Raw genomic sequence first — 23,756 nt, 5'->3', positions numbered from 1 at the left:
TAACCGAACCACCTGTGATATTTTACCATATATAAAATTTCGCAGTTTCGACTTAAAAACGTGGAACTAACTTAACTATTGAATTAAGCTACAACTCTCCACGCCATTTACTTCTGTTACACATGCATTAAGCTACGATATTAACAAACATGGAACTAACTTAACTATTAAATCTCAACCGTTCATCATTCCTATCATTTATATTTATATATATAATATATAAAAAATAGCAATAAATGGTTTGGTTCGGTTTGTTCGGTTATCCGTCAACCAAATCCATAAACCGATCCAAACCACTCGGTTTTGCCATTTTAACATCCGAACCAATCCGGAATACTATTGGATCAGTATCCAAACCGTTGAAATCTGTTTGGATTGGATCGGTCGGTTTGGATACTAAATGAACACCCCTATTAATTGTTCTATTACTGAAGAATAATTTCAGTTATATTTTGCATAGGTATATTCTATGTAAAACCCATAATTATCAAATTGAACGCTTATGTTTTAACATGAATTGATTTATTTTGTAAACAACAACTCATGGCTATGTACACTGAACTATTGTAACAAAAGACGAATGTAGACCGAACCACATTATGAATTATCCTAAATTTTATTCATAAAATCACTTTCTTAATGGTCAATGATATTTATTTTGCAAAAAATTATTCAAATTTAAGAAAAAAATTTGTATGTTGTGTCTATATTTGAGGCATGATTCCTTAGTTCTTATTTAGCAAACCAATTATACTACACACCAATCAAGCATATAAACATTTGAACTGTAAATAAAAACAGTTAACATTATAATTGGATATAGGATGAGAGTATTGCAACTATCTCATAAAGTGGCTTCACACTATGAGTAACTGCTACTTTTTTTGAACAACCAACAAGTCTTACAAAAGTACCTAATTTAAAGCAGAAATAAAAGTAGGTGCAACATTCTAAATTCTTTTTTGAATATTATTTCTACCCCATTTAGATAGAGCGTGTGCTTTGGCGTTGCATTCCCTGGGAGCATAAGAGAAAATAACGTATGTGAACTGCTTCTTGAGTTCAAGAGACTGTGAGATGACTTATCTGAACTCCCAGTGTAAGTCATTACTTTGTCCATTAATGTACTGGATTATGTTTTGATTGTCGCTCTCGATGTGGGCATGTTGTATTCGCAGTTGAATGGTCCATAATATGCTAAAGTGTATCGCCAGACTTTCGCATTCTTCCGCATTCTGTACTCACAGAACCAGCATAAGTTAATGCTACTTGATAATGTTATATTACAAAAAAATCTCATACTTTTGACCAGGTTCTAGTAGATGCATCTTAATTTTGATAGAATGTGTTAGTGGGTGATTTTTTAGCTGCTTCCCATAGGCACATATATTTTTTTTTTTTTTTGTTGAACTCCATAGAGACACAATATGTTGTAATCTATCAAAATCATGACTATTCTTAAATTATCTAGTATCTCCAAAAATAAATATCTTCTAATATAAACTATGATTAAGTTGTAAGAGTGATAGTGAGGATCATTGAATATCTTTCAACAGAAAAAAAAAATAGATTGAATGAGAAAAATCTTTTTCCAAGTGTACATTGTCACTATGGCACGTGCCATTGTGAAATAATAATTGTGTAATTAGCTAGGTAAAATTAATTAGATGGTAATGATTGAAGTTCTGATTTTTAAGATCCCATGTGGCAAAAAAGAAAAGAACCTAGGTTTTTTCTGATGGCGCCGTTATAACGTTGGATTACGAAATGGAGTACTGTGTGTGCCCTAATCTCTGACAAACGCGTGTTGGATAAGCCGCCCACGTCAGTACTTCTACAGCCGCTTGTTCTGCTGCGCCCTAATTATTCGTACCTAGCTAGATAGCTCTTCGTCGGTCACTAACATTGACCCTACAAATCACCTTTACTACCAAAGTGCCATCTACTAAACAATTGGTATTTAAAAATCTCTGGTCCATAAATAAAGAGCTACTTTGGAGTAGCATCAAACATCTATTATATTAAAACAGCTCAGTCGGTTATCCAGGGGATAAGTCTGACCGTCCATTTTTATTGGGATTTTCATAAAGATCACATCTGACGGCTGTTATGAAATTCCCTTTCGTGTAAATCCAGTCAAAATAGAAGGATAATAGTGTCAAGAATGAAATATTTTTGAATAGTTAGTTACAACCTCCCTAGAATAACTACACCCACAAATCTCTCCCTACTTTTCTTTCCCACGATTCCACACACTTCCCCTTAATATCAATTCGGTTAGACTTTAAATTCTGTTCAAAATTCTCACTCCTATATTCTCCCTCATAAGCATGCGATTGTATCTCTCTCTCCCCCTTCCTCTCTTCTGTTTTGGATTTTAGAATTAAATTGAAGTTAATTAAATTGACTGTAATTAATTTTAGACTGTTTTAATTTGCAGGGGATAATTTTGAAGGTGTTAATGTCAACCTCTTAGCCATAAAACCGAGAGCCGACCTACTACAACGGCGTTAGCCAAGAGGGGTCTACCGCGTCCGTAGGACGCGGTGGGAACCTAGTGTTCATTTATATAAGAACTTTATTTAGGCCAGCGCTTTGGGGAAAGCTAAATAGTTTACGGGGTGTGAAGACTTGGTCAAAAATTGATCAATTTTGTTTGACAATTTTATTTAGGGGGAACCAAAATAGCTTCTCCACCTCAGCTCTCTCTCTCTCCACCTCACTTCTCTCTCTCCGCCTCATCTTCTCTCTCCCTACCATCCTTTCTCTCCCTACCATCCTCAGCTCTCTCTCTCTCCACCTCAGCTCTCTCTCCCTACAATTTTATTTAGGGGGAATCAAAATAGCTTCTCCACCTCAGCTCTCTCTCTCTCTCTCTCCACCTCACTTCTCTCTCTCTCCACCTCATCTTCTCTCTCCCTACCATCCTCTCTCTCTCTTCTCCGATTAGGTCGTCGGTTGGAAAATTTTCTGGTCGGCGACCATGAAAAAAAAAATTCACTCACTCTCGCCGGAGTTCCGGTCTGTTGAATTTTTTTTTTCATGGTCGTCGGGCGGAAAATTTTCCGACCGGCGACCTGTCAGAGAAGACAGAGAGGTGAGGTGGAGTGTTTTTTCCCTTAAAATTTATTTTCCGGAAAATTTCTAAAATTCTACATATTCCCTTTAAAATTTCACACCCCGAAAACTATTTAGCTTTCCCCAAAGTGCTGACCTTTATTTAACCCAGTTTCTGGTCACATTTCAAAGGACTCAATCTACCATTCATAACCGGTTAAGTTTTTGTTAAAGATAGACGAACTTTTAAATCTCAAATTTAAGTTTAATAACTAAACGATGTAAAAAAATGTAGTTTAGTTAGTAAACATCTTCCATAACAGGTATGAAGTCACAAGTTCAATACTCTCTCTCTCTTGTTTGTCAATAGTTGGTACCCAAGTGGTTCCAAGGTGTTGACATAAACTCCAGGAAGCCGTGGTTTAGTTGAATTGAGATTATTAAGGTATAAATAATGTAGTTGGGCTTTAGGCCATAGTTTAGTTGGGGCTATAGGCCCGGTCTTGTAAGAATTTGAATTGACGGTTATTGAGGTTATCACATCTTTGATGTATCAATGCCAAATGTAATGACTATCGTGTTGATCGTAGTCAATTTCCAAAAAAAAAGAAGTACTCTCTGCCTTGTCAATATTTTGTTTATTTTCTCAATTTATTATCACCGATAACTATTATTAGTAACAACTTTTATAGATAATTAACTACTTTTAGGCAAGTCTGAATGCTTAAAGATCCTTTGTGAAGTGTAATATTTATTGTTTACTGTTTCATGGAATAAATTTAGTTCGATTTGTGTGATTTATGCTTAAACAAAAATTTTGAGGTCCAGAACACACAACCTAGATTCAGCTGAGATAAAAAAAATTCTAACTTAGTTTATTTTAGATACTTGCTAAATGCATTATATTTGGAAAAGATTTGTGTAATTACGTTACTGAATAAAGGGCCCCTAGTTTTTCGCATCTGGTATCCGATTCTCAGCCACACCACTGTAATGAACGCACTATATCATGTGAATATCTATGGTTTTTAATTCGACTCCGTGAAATATAAATTGAGTATGAATTCGTGAAACCGTTTGTGAAGTTATGATTTCAAAACTAATGTACTCATTAAACTAGTAACAATTAAAAAACTCATTTGTGTTAAGTTCACATTCAATTACAACAAATTGAACTCAAATGTAGACTGTCCTAAATTTCCAGAGGATATGTAGATACTTTCACATCCAAATATCACTAAAAAGATTAAGAGTACATTTAATTAGTACTCAAATATAAGGAATGGATCAATATTTTTTTCTACAAATTTTTACTTTATCACTCATGTACTTTGAATCAAAATAAAGATGGAAATGGCTCTTGCTTTTGGAAGGACCATAGAAATTCAAAGAGGTTTCTTCTTTTTGTTGGCTTACTTTTCATAGTGATTATCTGATCAGTATAATCAATAATAATAAAAAAAATGTAATTTTATTTTTGATTGAGTGGTAACACGTGAATTTCTCTATTACTGTGAATTTGTGCGCAACTCGACTTATTATTTTCTAATTGTCGGCTTATTTACTCTATAACTTCTAGAGTTATGATCTCTTTCAAATCAGTTATAGAATTTGGTAGAAAATCTACCTAATAAAGAAACATGTAAACCTCACCACCTCACATTAACAATAATTAATTTAGGAAGGTATATACATACAAGAGAATGGTCATAAAACCCTAGGCCTAGGGGATGAAGGCTGAGTCAAGTAGTAGTAGTAGTTGAGACATCCATTAATAATTCAAATTTAATAGCTTGATTAATTAATATAAAATCATAATTAAATTAAGATTAGAGATAAGATAACTTCTTTATTTGGTGTATATTATAGATTTTTTGAAAGAAAACTTATGGATGAGAGAGGAAGATTGAACAAGTAGAGAGAGAGAGAGAGAAAGAAGAGATGGGTGGTAAATGAGGGAGGGGTTTAATAGAGAGAGAGAGAGAGAGACTTAGGTCTACCTACTGGTAGTTAGAGGATTCTAACACCTTAACCACAACTACAACACCAACAACAACAAGGAGGTAAGGCAAACAACAACAACCAAATCAAACAAGGAAGAAGATAGAATAAGAAAGAAAGAAGTTGAAAATCACAAGAGGGTGAAAGAAACAACTTTGAAGGGAGAGTTTTCATGGAGAGAAGTGTGTGTGTGTGTGTGAATCACACGTGTGGTGGAGGGGATGATGAGTGAGATGGATAGATAGAGATATTATGATATATTGAAAACATAAAGGAAGAGATTAATATGGTTGTTGTTGTTCTTTAAGTGTTTTTTTTTTATTAAAGAATTGTTTGTTGGTCTTGTTGTTGTATTATAATAGATTGTTGTTTTTTTGATCTCCCTTGGGATTGCTTTTGTTTGTCTCTTGGAGTTTTGTTTCAAGCTCATTGATTGGATTTGGTTCTTTGAGTTTTTCTTGCTCCCCATAATCCTCACATACTCTGGTTTTTAGGTACTCTCTCTCTCTCTCTCTCTCTCTCTCTCTATTTGAAGTTGTGATATGCATGCTACTAAATTGATGGTTTTGATGATATGGGTTTTCATCCACAATAATGATAAATCTTTTACTCATGACTAGATAGGAAAAAGGGTATGTTTCTTTTCATGAGTATTGGGTTTTCTTTGCTTATTTCTCTGTGATTTTGACTTCTATTCTCATGATTGTTTGGTTTTTAGGTTTCTTCTGGTTTATCTTTTCATTTTGAACTTTGGGTTACCCTTTTTTTTTATGCTTCCAATTTTGGTAATCTTGTTATAAAGTTAGGTTTTTAATGTTATTTGCTTCTTTTTCTTTCACTGAAAGGGTTTATTATAGTAGATGATAGCAAAATTTATATCTATTTGATGTTTCTCTGAAAACCCCACTTATCACAAAGATTTAAGAAAACCCACAAAGGGGCAACCTTGATTATGATGTTTTAGAATCAATCTAAAAGAATTTTGTAAAGTTGTAGATTTTTCTTAGATATCTAATCATCTTTTTGTTTCCTTCTATCATCAGTTATTGGAGAAACATCAAACTTCCTTGAGAAAGAAAATTCATGGTTAGATGTCTAATTTCAACTCCTCAACTTGAAGTTTCCAAGTTTGAGGAAGAAAATTCATGGCTACTTACTATTCATCTTCAAGCAATCAAAGAGACGTTAACCCGAACCTCTATCTAAGGGATTCTGCACAAAATTCTTACCCTGAAACTCAAGGACTTTCAGGGAACATGATGATGTATATGAACTATTCAGATTCCTTTGCCGGAAATTCACAATCACAGCAAAACTGTGTCAATCTCCCGTCCGTTGGAGCACAAGAATTAGGGTCTACTCAACAAGGGCTTATATCGAACTTTATCGGTTCACAAACTGAGGAGCAAGGGTATAGTTTTTGGAGAGATGGTAGAAATGATATGTTCATACAACCAACATCAATAGGCGGATCGGTTAATGGTGGCCAGAATTTGCAGAGTCAAGGATTATCTCTCACCCTTAGCTCACATATTCCATCTGCAACTCCAGTCCCTTCGTTTCAATATAGCCAATCTAACCCGGGTTTAGTTTCATTCTTGAGTTCTCATCCTTCGATTTCAAATGGTGGTGGTGAAGGGAGTGGGTCTAGAGATGATGAGGGTTTTGGAGGTGATAATCATAATCTAATTAGAGGAGAAGCTCTTAACAATCTTCTATCTGGAGTGAACCCCAAATCGATGAATTCTGATCCTTCGCAGTATGGCGGACCGGGAACTGTTAGTGCCATTGCTAACTCAAAGTATCTCAAGGTGACTCAACAATTGCTCGATGAAGTAGTCAATGTTCATAAGTCTCTAAAACAACATGAAGGTGTTTTAAAGGCGTCGATGGAGGCTAATGAGCAACCCAAGGATGGTGGTGCCGCCGGGATGTCTTCAGATCCTCCAGAGTTAACCACCACATCTGGTGGTGAGCTTTCACCCTCTGAGAGACAGGAATTACAGAACAGGATGACAAAGCTTTTAACCATGCTGGACGAGGTAATTTCTCCCATGCTTCTAACGACGCATACTTGCAGTATTTTGTTTCTGCATGATTGCAATGGGTTTCTATCGTGTTTAGATTCGTATAAACATACTCGTTTTGTCAATTTTGACTGGCAAAGTTCTAAATCTTATGCAATAAGGTTAGTCAATGATTAGCACATCCTAATTACCCGACTTAAGACGTTCTATTTTCCTCCAAAAATCTCTTTTACAGGTTGATCGAAGATACAAACAATACTACCATCAAATGAAGATTATCGTGTCATCCTTTGACGTAATAGCAGGGATTGGAGCTGCCAAACCGTACACAGCATTAGCCGTTCAGACCATTTCCCGACACTTCCGCACTTTACGAGATGCAATCAACGGTCAAATTAGAGTTACCCGTAGAAGTCTCGGAGAGCAGGATACAGGAGGGAACAGCAAAAATGGTGGGATATCCCGTCTCCGCTTTGTGGATCAGCAGCTCAGGCAGCAGAGAGCTTTTCAACAGTTTGGCATGATGCAACAACATGCTTGGAGACCACAGAGAGGGCTTCCTGAAAGCTCTGTCACGATTCTTCGAGCTTGGCTTTTTGAGCACTTCCTCCACCCGTAAGTTCTTAGCTTTTGCTACTTTTTCTTTACTTCCGCATTTATCAGCTTATCTAACTTCCTTTTGTTACTAATATCCATCAGTTACCCGAAAGATTCTGATAAAATTCTGCTAGCAAGACAGACCGGCTTGACTAGAAGTCAGGTAATCATTAATTTCACCAAATTTCTTTAGAATGAGAAGTTCCACCCATGTTTTCTTTTTCTACATTCTAATGTTTTTATCATTAGGTTTCGAATTGGTTTATTAATGCGAGAGTTCGTCTCTGGAAACCGATGGTGGAAGAGATGTACAAAGAAGAGTTTGGTGAGACTGAGATGGACTCAATTTCTTCATCCGAAAATGTACTAAAAACAGAAAACTCAAAAGCACCGGACAATAGGAGGGAGGAGTTACAAGAACTAGTAAAATCTGCTACAACAGAGAGATACCCAAAATCTGATTTCATTCCCGAAGTCGGCGCTCATGAAGATAACTGTCGCCTTCTTGAAGATGCATTAGCACAGTCCAACGAGAGCGAAAATGGAAGGTTTATGGCTACAAATTCGGCATATCAAATGACAGAAATGGCAAGATATGGAAGTGGAAGTGGAGTTTCACTCACATTAGGGTTACAACACCGAGATGGCGGTGGACTATCCACGTCCGGTGGGACACATCAGAATTTTGTTATGAGAGCGGACGATATGTATAATGCAGCAGCATCGGCCTCTTCTCTTGTGGGGCCTGAAACAGCAGATTACGACTGTATAGATCCCGGAGACCGAAATCAAAGGTTTGGTTCCTCTCATATGTTACATGATTTTGTAGCCTAATATAGCTCTGGGATGAATAAATGAAGCTCCTCTTCTTGAGAGAAGATCCAAAAGAAGATGAACAAAATCAGTAATGAATGGCTGATCACTATATAGATATGGTTTTTGAAAAAAACATAGTTTGTAATATAAACAAGAGATTGGTGGTGGGGAAAAGTAGTAGAAATATTTGTAAAGATAGGAAACAACATTATTATTCTTTTTACTTGTTATAGAACAAGTGTAAGATTACTTGAAAAACTATTGTTGTTATTGAAGAAAATGGTGGTATTAGCTGCTGCTGCTTCTGGATTTGACAGTTTATTATGATTGGTTTTGGAACACTTCCATGAATCCACAAACTGCAAATTAGTATTAGTATACCACAGTATCAAAATCATCTGCAATTTAGATAACAATGGTTAAAAGTAGTATTAGGAGTTGTGTATCATGAGAAAATTGTTCTTCTCAATAATGGTGGAAAATGCTTATCGCCATTTCAGAAATGATTTACTCATATATAATACGATTCAAACTATAAAAATAAAAAAAGAGTAAATCTGACCTTCCTTGGACCTTATCCAACTAACAATCTTATAATTTGACGAAGGTGGTAAACAATCTCACATCTGTGGTGAGACAAAGTTTGTGCTCATCTTAAGAGGTTAAACACCCTTTTTTTAGTGAGATTTTTTAAAACCGTGCGGACAAGAAGTGACAAAATGGACAAGATCAATAACAGTCTAGAAGTCTGGTCCGCATCATTCTATAATATATTATCAGTACGATTCGTTTTACTGTGATGTGGCTTAGGAAGCTGTGTTGTAAACAATCCCACATCCATAGTGAGACAGAGTACGTGCTTATCTCAAGAGGCTAAAAACCGTGAGATCTAGGAATGTCAGATCAAACAATATTACTAGCAACTCATAAGTCTAGTTGGCACCCTCTTATAACAACCATTCAATTTTGATCACCTTGCTTTGTATGTGAAAATATGAAAATACATGTTACTACTCCAAAAAAATAGAGACAATGGGTTGGAAAAGTGATGGGGTTAATTTGTTTTTCAAGGTTAGATAAGCTTTGTTGTGTTTGTGGATGAGATTGGTTCCCTAAAACTAGAGATTTCTTCTCAAACTATCACAGAAAAGATCAACCCCCAAGAACACACAGCAAGTATGCCTCCTCTTCTCTCTCTCTTCAATTTTTTTTCAGTATAATCTAAACCCCATTTCTAGAATCTGATCACCATTTTGTTTCCTTTTCATGGGAAGCTGAAAACTTGTTAAGTGTCTAGGTAATATAGCCATGGCAGCTCTGCTTCATTCTGCTTCTCCTCTTCAAAACTTACCCATACAAATAAGAAAAAAACCATATTGTCTAATCTCTCAAATCCCAAATCTTCATACTCTCTCACTCAATAAAGGGTTTTCTAGGGTTTTAGCATCTACCCAAATCTCAATATCTCCAAAAGAAACTGTTTTCACTATACCCAATTGGAAGAATGGAAAAAATGACCCAAGAAACAGAGATCTTAGACTAAATGATGCTTTTTTATACTTAGAATACATGATAGGTAAAGGTCATAAACCTGATGTTTTTCAATCTACTCAACTCTTATATGATCTTTGCAAATCAAATAAGATTAGGAAAGCAATTAGAGTAATGGAGATGATGGTAAATTCAGGTACTATTCCAGATATAGCTTCTTATACTTTCTTAGTAAATCAATTATGTAAGAGAGGAAATGTTGGTTATGCTATGCAATTAGTCGAAAAAATGGAGGAATTTGGTTGTCCGCCGAATACTGTCACTTATAATGCTCTTGTTAGAGGATTATGCATCCATGGAAATTTACAACATAGTTTGCAGGTTTTAGATAGATTAATGCAAAAAGGGTTGATTCCTAACGTGTTTACGTATTCGTTCTTGCTCGAAGCTGCTTATAAAGATAGAGGAGTAGATGAAGCAATGAGACTCTTAGATGAGATTATTGCTAAAGGTGGAAAACCTAATTTGGTTAGTTATAATGTTTTGCTAACTGGATTGTGCAAAGAAGGTAGAACTAATGAAGCTATCCAATTCTTTAGGAGTTTGCCTTCAAAGGGTTTCGAACCGAATGTTGTTAGCTGCAATATTTTGTTGAGAAGTTTGTGTTATGAAGGAAGATGGGAAGAAGCAAATGAACTTCTTTCTCAGATGGTTGGCGAGTATCGTTCACCATCTGTTATCACATATAATATCTTGATTAGTTCATTAGCACTCCACGGACGAACCGACGATGCTCTTGAAGTCTTAGAGGAAATGATGAGAAGTCGATTTAAGCCTAATGCCACGAGCTATAATCCGATAATAGCACAATTTTGCAGAGAAGGGAAGATTGATCTTGTAGTGAAATGTTTAGATCAAATGATTTATAGACATTGTAATCCAAATGACGGGACTTTTAATGCTCTTGCTATTCTATGCGAGGAAGGGAAAGTTCAAGAAGCATTTTCGATATTTCAGAGCTTGGGTAACAAACATAAATCTTCTATGCATGATTATTGTAAGAATGTTATATCGAGTTTATGTCGAAAAGGAAATACTTATGCAGCATTTCAACTACTATATGAGATGACAAAGAATGGGTTTACACCCGATTCTTACACGAATTCATCATTGATTAGAGGGTTATGTATGGAAGGAATGTTAGATGAAGCTAAAGAGATTTTTACAGTAATGGAGGAAAACGAGTATATGCCTGAAATCGACAACTACAATACTCTTATACTTGGTTTATGTAAAGCTCGAAGGACAGATCTATCGGTGGAAATATTCGAAACGATGATCAAGAAAGGTTATATGCCAAATGAAACAACTTATACTATTCTAGTTGAAGGAATTGCTCATGAAGAAGAAACAGAAATGGCGGGACAGGTTTTAAGACAATTGTATCAGAGAAATGTCGTAAGTAGGAATACCTTAGAGAGGCTTGTAATGCAATATGACCTCGAATGAGTACTAGAATTGTTTTCGTAATCATTGGTAGTTGGATTTAAGGAGATTCTGATAATTGATTCTGTATATTCATGAAACAGAGCTACTTGTAAAATCTAAGCCTATTTCTGTTCTCAAGTTCAAGTTTCAGATGAGGGCTTCATGAAGAAGATTAGTATGGGTAGTTGTTAAGATAGATTACTTTTTGTCTCTATCTCTAGATGCTTGGAGTTTTGATTTTTTTGAACAAGTATAATAGATTTGTATTATATATGCCCTCAAATCAATTGAATTGCTTCTTGTATCTCCAAATTCCATTTTTTTACTATATGACATAAGCAACCCTATATTCGACTCGTCACGAGTCATGTTTCAGATTGTTTGTACATTATTTGACTCTTGTGTCCATCTCGTCTATGACCAGTGACTTACCCGGAAAATGCGGTCTTTTTGCGAATCGCCTCTGTGGGGGCACGTGCACCCACAGGGCCCAATGTGGGTCCCTTCCTGTCTCTGACTATTGTCTTCTACAAATCAAATTCAGATCAGTCAGACTCAGACGAGTTAGATTCAAACAGTAAGAAAAAACAAATACGTATCAGTTCTTATTCAATCTTAAACCTTCTCCAGTAAAAAACCAAATTCAAAACAAACCCAATTAACAAAAACAAAATCCCTAGTAGTAATTTACATATTTTCTGCCAAAACTCTCAAAATCACATTTATTCTTGGAAAATTTCATGGCTCTTCTTCTTTCTTTCTCTGTATGAGTTTTTCTTCATGAATTGATTAAACTCCAATAACAAGAGCAGAACAATGGTTAGTACTAGATACCCTTCGACATGGAAATCGAGGAACGGGTGCTCCACCATTATGATCATGTGGTGATGAAGAAGAAGATGATAAATATTTCTTCCTTTTCTTAGACTCAGGAGACTGTGGTTTTTTCAGATCTTCGACAGTTCGAACAACTGATAAACAATTAAATGACTGTGATTTCCCTGAATAATTCCTTGATAACCCTCTTCTGCTAGAAAATCTACAAAAAAAAGGCCCATAATTTAGTTTTCAAGATTGAGTTTTTATGAAGATTTGATAAGCTAATTGAATCAATTAAACAAAGATTATTAACTTACTTTTGGGGGAGATTAGTTCTTAGCTCATTCATGTTAAATGAACGCATGGCTTCTTCAAATGCAACAGCCATGATTTGGTAGTTCTTCAAATTTTCAGAGAGAAAGAGTAGAGAGAGAGAGAGAGAAGAAGAAGAAAAGGATGAAGAATGGATGGAGAAAGAAGAAAATAGGGTATCCTTTTATAAATAAGAAAAGGGTGGTCAAAATTAAGAGATTGATTAAGCTTCCATGGATATTGGAAGTTGGTGTTAAGGAGAAATTATCGGTTTTTCATGAATGGATATAAATTGAAATCATTCAGCCACGCTTTTTAATTTTGCGACGCTTATTATTTGCGACAAATTTATGTTACCGACGCTTTTGATAAGTTTTAGCGACAGTTTTTGTCTTCTCAAGTGATGAGGTCCCGGCTGGCACTTGGCTTTTTTAATTTAACCTGATCAAAAGAAATCCAGAAATTCAGAACTTGTTCTCATACCTACTCCCATGGAAATCTGTCACTTAAATGGTGGATTTACTAAAACTCCTCTTCAATATCGATTTAACAGATCAATTACCCTTTTGAAAACCCTAAAATCATCATCTCTTCAACCCAAGTTCTCTTGCAAGTTGGAAATGAAAATTAGTATAGATGAGAAGGAATCTCTCACTAATTCATCAGCAATGCTCATTCTGGGGATGGGTTTTGTTGGGCGGTTCGTGGGCAAGCAGTTGCAGAAAGAGAACTGGTAATATTCACCTTAGTTTTCTTCTTCCCTCGATTAGGGTTTTAATTTTTAAGAATTACAATGTCAACCAGAGTTAGGGTGAATCCACCATTGGATAAACAGGAACCCTAGTTTCAATTAAACTTTTCTTTTGTTGAGTATTGGGTAATTGGTTTTTTGTAGGAAGGTTTTTGGGACTTGTACAAATTCAAGTAAGAAGAAGGAACTTGAGATGATGGGATTTGATGTTGAAATCTTTAACGCGAACGGTAATGGGTAAGTTTATTACTTTCTCAGTTTGGTTCACTTCTTTACTTCAGATTGATCAATTTACTAGTTGATGAATATGGTTATGTGAATCTAAAACTTGAATTGCTTATGATCTTCGAGCTTAGAAATTTTAAAATGGTTTTTAATCAGATCATAACTTCATATCAATCAGCTTACATATTTTATGTCTATCGAGATTCGTTTTTTGTTTTCTTGGCATATATCTGAATTCCTCTGCCTGTGCCAACCTTGGCTGATACTCTGACGATCTGAAAGAGAAGTGGAATAACGCCTTACGCTGGTATGATTGATCAACACAAGGTCGGTAATGTCATGTTGGATTTGATTGAGTCTTTCAATGAATGACTTGAAGTCCATAAGTGAAAGGTTTAAGGACTAGAGAACCTTGTTGCTTCTTGTTGCTTTTCTTTCATTGTCGGTATCTGACTCGTCTAACTCATTTGTATAAGAGTCGTCCGACTTAAATGGACCCAAAACTACCTATTCAGACAAGTCAAACCAGAACAAAAATTCTGAAATCTGGCTTGAGTAAGTTCAGAAGCTCGAGTCTGATTTCAAAGATAACTTAGAAAAAAAACAAACACAACCTGAGTCTAGTTGTAAGTTATATTTCATGTGTAGAAGACAGTGTGCAGATCATAGTTTGTTTCAGTTCCTGATATTGCAAGTTGTTCACGTCACTATTTTATTTTTATTATTTTGCTTCCTTTGAGGCGAAAATCTCCATTTCGCTTGTTGTCCAGACTCGGAAGCCTGGATAGATTAGAGCATGCGACTCATCTTCTTGTATCGATACCTCCAATCGTAGGTCTTGGTGATCCGGTAAGCTAAGCGAGTTCGCATTTGGTACATTGGTTTTGCTATATGACTCTTTTTAGTACGTGTCTCTGTATTGAACACCTCATGCTTTCTTGTTTCGTTATTTGTTTATTTGTTCTGCAGGTGCTTTGTCATGACCATAACTTACTATGGAGCAGACTAAGAGATGGAAAACTTCGATGGATATGTTACTTATCGTCAACAAGTAAGTTGAACTTAAATTCTTGATCTCTAAGCCCATTTCATTTGAATCCCAGATTGGTTCCTCAATCTATTACTTCATATCCTGTTTTTGCCAATTGTACTTTGTTATTTCGTCTCTGTCTCAAACCCATAGATTGAATGTATAGCTTAACGTAAACGTAGAAGGCCCATCTAACCACTTATATCATATTACAAAATTGCAGGTGTCTATGGAGACAGTGGTGGTTCATGGGTTGATGAGGAGTAAGCAAATGTATCTGTACCCTGTACTGTTTGATATCTATATACATCATATACATATTATATTTTATATTATATAATATAGGTGTAAACTCAAGTAGAAGCCACTAAAACGAAAAAGACAAATGCTCCTTCTCGCAGTTATCCTCCAAACCCAACAACCGAATCTGCCAAGGCAAGATTGGCTGCTGAAGAAGCATGGTTGAATGTAGGTCATGATCTTGGGATTTCAGTGCAAGTATTTCGACTTGGGGGTATTTATGGACCGGGAAGAAGGTAATACGTAACATACAAACTTCAGTACTAATGTCATCTTTAGTTTGATTAAGCTCAGATACTCGTGGCAGTGACTCCACTAAATAGTTTGAAATTGTGTATACAGTATCACATATGCTTGCTCAATATTATGTTAGGATCATAACGTACCACTTCGCTAGGATATACGTGCCTGCTCCAACTTAGTGAGTGTTGAAGCATTCTAGGTGTGCTTGTGAAACTTTCCGTATCCATTGGACTTGAGGCGCGGAACGCCAGGAGGACACAGTATTGATAAAGGCTAACTGCGACTAGCATCTGGCTAGCTGTGACTAGCATTTGGCTAGCTGTGACATCGTAGATTACCATAACCATATAAACTATCCCAGGATTATGTTGATATCTTGTGCTAAATTGCATTGATTTTCTTGCAGTGCAGTAGACACCATAATGAAGCAAGGTAGTCTGACAGAAACCCAAAGATGGAGGGAAGCCAGAAAGTACACATCAAGAGTTCATGTTGCTGACATTTATCAAGCAACCAAAGCCTGTATTCGAACTCCATCATCTGGGTATTTCTCTTCCCAAAATCATAATATAACTTGCTCTCTTTCTTGAATTTAGTATTGAATTCATTAATACAAATACAGGAGAATATACAATATAGTTGATGATGAACCAGCTCCAAGGGCTGAAGTATTTGCATTTGCAAGAACCCTAGTTGAGAAAAACTGGCCTAACAACAACAAAATCAATCCCACATCAACTCCTAAAATATCATCATCATCCACTTCAGACACTGAAGGGAAAACCAGTCAAGGAGAGAAGAGGGTCTCGAATAGTCGCTTAAAGAATGAGTTAGGAGTGAATCTTCTTCACTCATCCTACAAGTCAGGTCTGGAAGACATTGCCTACTTCATCTCAAATTCATCTCAGTAAGACCCTGGATTTAGGTTGTTTATGTTACAAGAGTTGTTTGCAGTTCTTTTAGGTTAGAAATCTAGTAATGAAGAAGTAGATACAAAACAAGCGAAGACTTGAATGACATTAAAAAAACTCGAAGGAACTTACACAATAAACACAAGAGTTCTTATACACTCACAAACCACAAGTATTACTTTTATTATTATTACATAATTTCAACACAAACACACAAGGAACATTAGAATAGTAGTTCATAATCTTTCGTTTAGCAGACAGATGAAGAAGCTCTAGTGACTACCATGATGTCCGGGCAGCTTCTCCTTGATTTTCTCCATCATACCTTTCTTCTCGTGCTGCTGCGGCTCCACTGTCTGCCCTGCATACCCAGCTGTTGTTGTTCCTCCTGTTCCTCCTGGTGTCGTCGTGCTCGAATACTGCTGTTGTGGTTGCTGGTCGTGTTTCTTGGTGCCTGGTAACTTCTCCTTTATCTTCTCCTTCAACCCTTTCTTCTTCCTCCTTCCTCCAAACCCATCATCCTCTGATGACTGTCATTCACCCATTTAATCCCACACACAAAACCCAACAAACAAACCATTAGAATTTCAGGACTTTTTGACAATTCAAATCACAACTGAGAGAAACAACTTACAGAGCTAGAACTAGAGCTTCCGGAACGATGGAGCATGCCTGTAACTCCTCCTCCATGGTGTTGCTCTTTGTGCAACCCTTGATCCTGACCGTAACTACCACCCGTTCCGGTCATTCCACCACCATGGGTCCCCAACCCGGTTCCAGTTCCGGTCATACCACCACCGTGGGTTCCATAACCCGTCCCAGTTGTAGTTCCATGAGTGCCAGTCAAGCCAGTTCCGCCACCATGAGTGCCAGTCAAGCCAGTTCCGCCACCATGAGTGCCAGTCAAGCCAGTTCCGCCACCATGAGTGCCAGTCAAGCCAGTTCCGCCACCATGAGTGCCAGTCAAGCCAGTTCCGCCACCATGGGTGCCGTAGCCCGACCCAGTCGTGGTATCATGACCACCACCGCCGTGGGTTCCGTAACCTGACCCAGTTGTGGTTCCATGAGTGCCAGTCAAGCCGGTTCCACCACCATGGGTGCCGTAACCCGAACCTGTTGTTGTACCATAAGCACCGGTTGTACCGAGAGCGCCAGTGGTTCCTGTTGTGGTATCATAAGCACCAGTTGTTCCCGGAGCGCCAGTGATTCCGGTGGCACCACCACCGCCGCCGTGAATAGGGTTACCATACTCGTCAGTTGCCCGAATTGGGTTGCCATACTCGTCTCTGTAGTCCGACATTTTGTCACTGGAAAAAGTTAATTTCGGAAATTGAGAATGTGAAATTGCTGAAGATTGATGATGATAACGGTATTCGGATTCGGGTTTATATAACTAAAAGAGGGAAGGCAGTGGACTTTGACACGTAGCCTGAGTAATGAAAGCTATTATGCCACGTTAGACTATAATTGCTACGTGTCAACACAAGTGAGGACACGTATTAATTCAACTGTCTCATTTTAGCCCGTTGGGATAAGTCTTATCTAAAAGTTAAAGCTTTTGCGTGGGCAGATCGCCACGCTACACTTCAGTGGCAAAAAGTACAACTGTACCCTCAGATGATCCAAACAGCACAACTGTCACCCTAGCGCTATGTACTAATCCGACGTCGTTCGATCCAAGATGCCGACAATCCACTTATGGAAGTATTGAAATGTGAATAAGAGTAATGCTATAGAACAAGGAAAACTAGACATATATTGGAGAGAAATTCTATTTGGTTTGCAGTAATTAACGGTTCAGAAAGAAATCATCGGAAACATCAATCACCACAAATTATATATGATTTCTGTCCAGAATTTGTCTAATTTTTTTCCCTAACATTTTTCTATAAATAAATCTAGACCAACTCTCGTTTCCCTACCCAACTCCCACTTTCTTCCTTCAACAAAAAAAAAAAAAACTCCCACTTTGTTTTTTTGTTGAACTAACTCCCACTTTGTTGATTTTGATATTCTTTAAATATAGGAGTAACTTGAACTCCAAAGTAAACGTTTGAAAAAAAATGTAATGCAATAGTTCATTAGATGTATGGAAAACGAGAAACTAAGTCGAACATTATTATTTGAGAGGGAGAGGATTTTTGGAAGGTGAATAGTACAAGATGAAGGAAGAGAAAAGAGTTTGAAAAGAAAAGATAAACGGTAAAAGAGAAGAAAAATGACTAATGAACTATCATAATGATCCATTTAGGGGTCAAATTCTGTAGTTGGACAAATATGGACCCTAACATTCTAATTTGTCATAAATTAAGGGGGCTAACTTGAGTTTAACCGTTAGAATAAGAGTTAATTCCTATATGGCCCCCTACTTTGTGACCAGCTTCCTTTATGGCCCCCTTTTTTTCGTAAATTCAAATATGGCCCCCTATTTTCAGATAAATGTCATTACTACCCTTCTTAATTCTAAATTTAAAACAATAAAAAAAAATTATTTCCACCTCACCCCTCTCTCCCTACACCTCATCTCTCCCTACACCTCATCTCTCCCTACACCTCACCCCTCTCTCTCTCTCTCTCTCTCCAATTCACCTCTCTCTCTCTCTCCAACTCTCTCTCTCCTACTCACCCCTTTCTTCTCCGGCAAGGTGGCCGGCCGGAAAATTTCCGGCCGGCCACCTTCAAACTTAAAAAAAAAAAAAAAAAAATTCTCTCTCCTCTCTCTCTCTAAATTTTTTTTATTTTTTTTAAAAATCTCACCACTCTCTCTCTCTCTAAAACTCCGGCGAAGGGAGTTTCCCTTCGCCGGAGATCTGTTCACGAACAACAGCTCTGTTCGTGAACATCTCTGTTCGTGAACAGCAGATCTGTTCACGAACAGAGCTGCTGTTCGTGAACAGAGTTGCTGTTCACGAACAGAGCTGCTGTTCGTGAACAATAGATCTGTTCACGAACAGAGCTGTTCGTGAACAGATCTCCGGCGAAGGGAAACCCCCTTCGCCGGAGTTTTAGAGAGAGAGAGAGAGTGGTGAGATTTTTAAAAAAAAAAAAAAAATTTAGAGAGAGAGAGAAATTTTTTTTTTTTTGAAGTTTGAAGGTGGCCGCCGGGAAAATTTTCCGGCCGGCCACCTTGCCGGAGAAGAAAGGGGTGAGTAGGAGAGAGAGAGTTGGAGAGAGAGAGAGAGGTGAATTGGAGAGAGAGAGAGAGAGAGAGAGGGGTGAGGTGTAGGGAGAGATGGGGTGTAGGGAGAGATGAGGTGGAGAGAGAGAGGGGTGAGGTGGAAATAATTTTTTTTTATTGTTTTAAATTTAGAATTAAGAAGGGTAGTAATGACATTTATCTGAAAATAGGGGGCCATATTTGAATTTACGAAAAAAAAGGGGGCCATAAAGGAAGCTGGTCACAAAGTAGGGGGCCATATAGGAATTAACTCTTAGAATAAAAATTGAGGGATCTCTCTCTCTCAGAGTCGGTAGCTAAAGATGGAAATCACCACCATGAACCAGGCTATGCAAATCCATGCCCTAATTATAAAAACAAGAAAATATGAAAACATTAACAATCTCATCACCTTCTCTGCCCTATCCATCAATGGAAATCTCACTTATGCTCATCAAATCTTCAATTCTCACCCAAACCCAAACTCATATATATGGAACACAATGATCAGAGCTTACTCAAACACCAAATCACATAACCCAGATCAATCTCTACTCCTTTTCATGTCAATGCAACATCAAGAACACCAAACCCTAAAACCAGATAACTTCACTTACCCTTTCCTCCTCAAATCTTGTACTCACACAAGAAGAATCTTTGAGGGTAAACAGTTTCACTCACAAATCTACAAAATGGGTCTTAAATTTGATAGATTTATACAGAATTCTCTCATCCATATGTACTCATCTTGGAGAGATTTCAACTCTGCGGGTCAAGTGTTTGAGAAAATGTCTAACAGAGATGTGGTTTCTTGGACTTCATTGATTAATGGATATGTTGATAGTGATCACCCAATTGAAGCTTTGAAATTGTTTAAAAGAATGGAGGAAGAGCAAAATATTAAACCTAATGAAGCAACTGTTGTTTCTGTTCTTAGAGCTTGTGCCGAAACAGGGGCATTGGGTGTTGGAAAAAAACTTCATCGATTTGTTAAAAACTGTGGAATCGAAGCGAAACCCAATATTAGTACTGCTCTAATTGATATGTATGCAAAATGTGGATCAATAGAAAATGCTAAAAAAGTGTTTGATTCGATCCAAATAAAAAATAGAGATGTGTTTACATGGACAGCCATGATTTCTGGTTTAGCAAACCATGGGAAATGTAAAGAAGCCATTGATTTGTTTGATGAAATGGAAGAACTCGAAATAAGACCCAATGAGAGGACAATAACTGCAGTTTTGACTGCTTGTAGAAATGCTGGTTGGATTAAAAATGGCTATTCTTATTTCAATCAAATCGAAAAGAAGTACGGAATAATACCCACAATTCAACATTATGGTTGTATGGTTGATCTACTAGCTCGAATGGGTAAACTCGAGAATGCAGAAAACTTTATTAAAACTATGCCGATTGAACCTGACATTGTTCTTTGGCGTTCATTTCTTTGGGGTTGTAAAGTTCATGGAGATATCGAACGGAGTAATCGCTTACTGAAACAATCTTCGGATAAACTTCTTCAAATGGATTATAGTGACACTGGAAGCTACATTCTTCTCGAAAATGTTTATGCTTCAAACAGGAAATGGCGTGAAAAAGCGAAAGTTAGACAGATAATGAGTCGAAACGGACTTATAAAACCAAAAGGATCTAGCAAGATTGAAGTTAGCGAAACGATCCATGAATTTACAGCAGGTGATACAAGTCATCCTGATTCGAGAGAGATCTACAAAAGACTGGATGGAATCTTAGATAAGTTGAAACTAGAAGGATATGTTCCGAAACTTTCGGAGGTTTTGCTTGATATTGAGGATGAAGAGAAAGCTTTTCAATTACACCATCACAGTGAGAAGATTGCTGTTGCTTTTGGGCTAATAAAGTTGAATTCAGGTTCTGAAATTCGGGTCGTCAAGAACTTGAGATCTTGTGAGGATTGTCATTTGGTTATGAAAATGATGTCAAAAATATATGAGAGGAGAATTGTGATTAGAGATAGGAGTAGATTTCATCACTTTAAGGATGGGAAATGTTCTTGTAACGATTACTGGTAAAAATAAATAGTAGGTAGGCTTGGAGTTGAAGAAAATAAAAAATTTCCGACCTGCCGGATTCGAACCAGCGACCTAAGGATTTGTCTGCAAACTACTACAGTCCTCCGCTCTACCAACTGAGCTAAGGTCGGTTTATGTCATGTTTTAACCAACACATAATATATTCTAGGGATATTGAAAGCTCTAATCCTAAGTGGGAAATGTAGTGAGAAAGTGAAAGTTGGAGGGCTTAATTATAAACCAAAATGATCCATGAATTCATATCAGGTGACTTGGATTAAAAAAAATGGATGAAATTGTAGATAAGTTGAAAAATAAAAGGATATGTTCCGAAACTTTCGGAGGTTCTGATTGATGTTGAAGAAGAAGAGAAAGCATTTCAACATCATCATCCTAGAAAGAAGGCACATGAGAGGGTTGTCATTTGGTTATGATCTAAAGAATGTATGTTGAAAATTGGGTTGGTTAGGGATAGGATAGTTTCAAGAATGGGAAATCTTTTTCGCAACCGTTGGTAAATATAAGAAAAAATCCAAAATTAGAAACTCTGTTTTTTGTTGCTGGGATTCTTCTTTTTCTTATTATGCAAAACCAGCGACCTAAGGATTTATCTGCACACTACTACATTCCTCCGCTCTACCAGCTGAGAGCTAAGGGTCCATAATTTTCATAATAAAAAAGTGAAACTCCCCACGAGTTTCACTTAACAAATTAGTTTCTGATATTTTATTTGAGAATTTCAGATTGAAATAGTAACAATATTTTTAGAAACATATTATTATTATTAAGAAACTCTGCTTAAATTAGAATTTCCAAAATTTAGAAACTCTGTTTTTTCTTCTTCTTCTTTTCCTTATTATGCAGAAGAAGTTAGACATTCTTAAAACTATTAAGCGGTCTAGCTTTCCTCAGCTTCCTACAAACGTACCCTAACCAGCTTAACTATATAAACCCTAGTTTCTTTAATTCACTGCTCTCTTCATCTCTTGAACTACTTGCAGCAGCAGCAGCAGCTCATAACATGAAGATGGAAGCTGCTGATATTAATTATCCTGTCAAGTCAAGTACCATCAACAACAACAACAAGAGTAGTACTAGTGGTGGTGTTGTTCTTGATGAAGATATAGTAATATGTGAGATACTAACCAGATTACCAGCAAAGTCACTTGTTCGTTTCAAATCCATCTCTAAACAATGGAATTCATTAATTCAACAAGCTCAATACTTACACCTTACCAGATCAAAAACACTTAACCCTCCTAGCCTCTTTATTATCCTTCAACCACCATATAAGAAAATCGAAGATGATTATTCTAATATGAAGATGACTACTTTATTGACATGTAAAATTCAAAGTCATAGAGAAGGAGGACGAGGAACAAGTAGAACATCAGCTTCGATTGAAAGTATTGTAACAAACACATTGTCATTCTATCCAGATAAGATAACAAACTCCGTTAATGGTTTGATTTGTTTTATTGACTCAAAGTTCAACCATCATCCATGTTTATATAATATCAGTACTAGAGAAGAATCACCTTTCTTCATATCACCGTTACTCAAGGAAGAAAATGAAAAGGGAAACATACGTTTCACCAGCACAGACTTTCAACTAGGATTAGATCCAGCAACTAATGAACTCAAATTGGTTTATACATGGTGGAGCCAAACTAATTCTAAACAAGTTGGTGAGGTCTTAACCCTATTAGACGGCACAGTCAACGACAATAACACTAATGCTCGATGGAGAAGGATCGATGAATTCCCAGAAAACTTCGTCACAAGTCCTTCTGTTTACGTGAACGGTACTATATATTGGAGTAGTTTTGGACTTAGTCACTGTAATGGGGATGACGAACCTGTTGTCATAGTCGCATTTGATGTTGGACGTGAGTAATTTAGACGTATTCCAGTCCCTAATTTTATACTTGACCAGCCTAGGGAACGTTGTGAAGATTCATGGTTATCTGACCTCGAAAATCCCCCTGACCCAAGGGTTGATTTATTGGAAGTGGATGGACGAGTAGCTCTTCAATTTCAAATGAGTAGTTATGTTGTGAAGTTATGGTTATTTAATGACGAAAAGATGGAGAATACAACCACAACTAGCAGTAAAAATTGGTTTGAAGTGACTATTAACTTACCTTTTTGTGTGGGGATGTATCGAGCGCTTCATCTTCATACGATATTTGATCAGATAGTCTTAAGAACTTATGATAGTGAAGATTGGCAAGGCCTAAAGAATTTACACGAGCGGAATGTCTCTCTTTATTCTTTCAATTGGAGGAAGAATATATGGACCAAATTTGATATTGGAGAAATCCCATCTTGGATCTCGACTTCACAACTTTATATTGCTTCTTCATTTACAACATTCGTGGAAAGTATTTTGTCTATTCCAAAGTTGAATAATTAGTGTTGCTTATTCTAATGACTAGAATCCGGAGGAACTATCTTTATTTTCAAGCATCTTTAAGTCT

At 36.9% G+C, this 23,756-nt stretch overlaps 6 protein-coding genes, 1 non-coding gene and 1 pseudogene across 9 annotated transcripts; 5 read left to right on the top strand and 3 right to left on the bottom strand.

Moving 5' to 3' along the window:
* The first annotated feature begins 4,657 nt into the window (after positions 1-4,657).
* LOC147570574 (BEL1-like homeodomain protein 7) lies at positions 4,658-8,778 on the top strand. 2 transcript variants are annotated; one of them, XM_086657130.1, is made up of 5 exons: positions 4,658-5,552; positions 6,102-7,100; positions 7,321-7,700; positions 7,785-7,845; positions 7,932-8,778. In XM_086657130.1, the coding sequence occupies exons 2-5, from the start codon at positions 6,204-6,206 to the stop codon at positions 8,514-8,516; spliced, it is 1,923 nt and encodes a 640-aa protein (XP_086513256.1). In that variant the 5' UTR covers positions 4,658-5,552; positions 6,102-6,203; the 3' UTR covers positions 8,517-8,778. The 2 variants fall into 2 exon arrangements, with proteins under 2 accessions (XP_086513256.1, XP_086513257.1); XM_086657131.1 differs by having other exon boundaries at positions 4,995-5,690.
* Positions 8,779-9,439: 661 nt separating this feature from the next.
* LOC147570573 (Pentatricopeptide repeat (PPR) superfamily protein) lies at positions 9,440-11,789 on the top strand. The gene has a single exon (XM_086657127.1). It carries the CDS (start codon positions 9,807-9,809, stop codon positions 11,496-11,498), a length of 1,692 nt encoding a protein of 563 aa, XP_086513253.1. The 5' UTR covers positions 9,440-9,806; the 3' UTR covers positions 11,499-11,789.
* A 273-nt stretch (positions 11,790-12,062) lies between these two features.
* On the bottom strand, positions 12,063-12,754 carry LOC147570572 (protein OXIDATIVE STRESS 3 LIKE 3). Its single transcript, XM_086657128.1, has 2 exons — positions 12,614-12,754; positions 12,063-12,516 (listed from the first exon to the last, which is right to left on the bottom strand). The coding sequence occupies exons 1-2, from the start codon at positions 12,682-12,684 to the stop codon at positions 12,267-12,269; spliced, it is 321 nt and encodes a 106-aa protein (XP_086513254.1). The 5' UTR covers positions 12,685-12,754; the 3' UTR covers positions 12,063-12,266.
* Positions 12,755-12,975: 221 nt separating this feature from the next.
* LOC147570571 (NAD(P)-binding Rossmann-fold superfamily protein) lies at positions 12,976-16,234 on the top strand. The gene is made up of 8 exons (XM_086657124.1): positions 12,976-13,341; positions 13,504-13,596; positions 14,355-14,433; positions 14,554-14,635; positions 14,838-14,877; positions 15,016-15,150; positions 15,564-15,701; positions 15,780-16,234. Exons 1-8 carry the CDS (start codon positions 13,100-13,102, stop codon positions 16,066-16,068), a joined length of 1,098 nt encoding a protein of 365 aa, XP_086513250.1. The 5' UTR covers positions 12,976-13,099; the 3' UTR covers positions 16,069-16,234.
* Positions 16,018-17,407, bottom strand: RAB18 (Dehydrin family protein). The gene is made up of 2 exons (XM_086657125.1): positions 16,703-17,407; positions 16,018-16,598 (listed from the first exon to the last, which is right to left on the bottom strand). Exons 1-2 carry the CDS (start codon positions 17,366-17,368, stop codon positions 16,341-16,343), a joined length of 924 nt encoding a protein of 307 aa, XP_086513251.1. The 5' UTR covers positions 17,369-17,407; the 3' UTR covers positions 16,018-16,340.
* Positions 17,408-19,536: 2,129 nt separating this feature from the next.
* Positions 19,537-21,424, top strand: LOC147570568 (pentatricopeptide repeat-containing protein At4g21065 pseudogene; annotated as a pseudogene). Its single transcript, XR_015239341.1, has one exon. The product of XR_015239341.1 is annotated as a pentatricopeptide repeat-containing protein At4g21065 pseudogene (transcript).
* On the bottom strand, positions 21,321-21,407 carry TRNAY-GUA (transfer RNA tyrosine (anticodon GUA)). Its single transcript is given in 2 exon segments — positions 21,321-21,356; positions 21,371-21,407. It is a non-coding gene; the product is annotated as a tRNA-Tyr (tRNA).
* Positions 21,425-22,303: 879 nt separating the features above from the next.
* On the top strand, positions 22,304-23,173 carry LOC147570567 (F-box protein At5g62510-like). The gene has a single exon (XM_086664647.1). It carries the CDS (start codon positions 22,304-22,306, stop codon positions 23,171-23,173), a length of 870 nt encoding a protein of 289 aa, XP_086520773.1.
* Positions 23,174-23,756: the final 583 nt, after the last annotated feature.

This window comes from Eschscholzia californica, unplaced genomic scaffold (assembly GCF_041429995.1).
Source record: "Eschscholzia californica isolate CP2 unplaced genomic scaffold, dmEscCali1.0.p SCAF_1, whole genome shotgun sequence".
Classification (NCBI taxonomy): Eukaryota; Viridiplantae; Streptophyta; class Magnoliopsida; order Ranunculales; family Papaveraceae; genus Eschscholzia; species Eschscholzia californica.
Note: the sequence above shows the minus strand (reverse complement) of the source record. Positions and strands in the feature narration are given on the sequence as shown.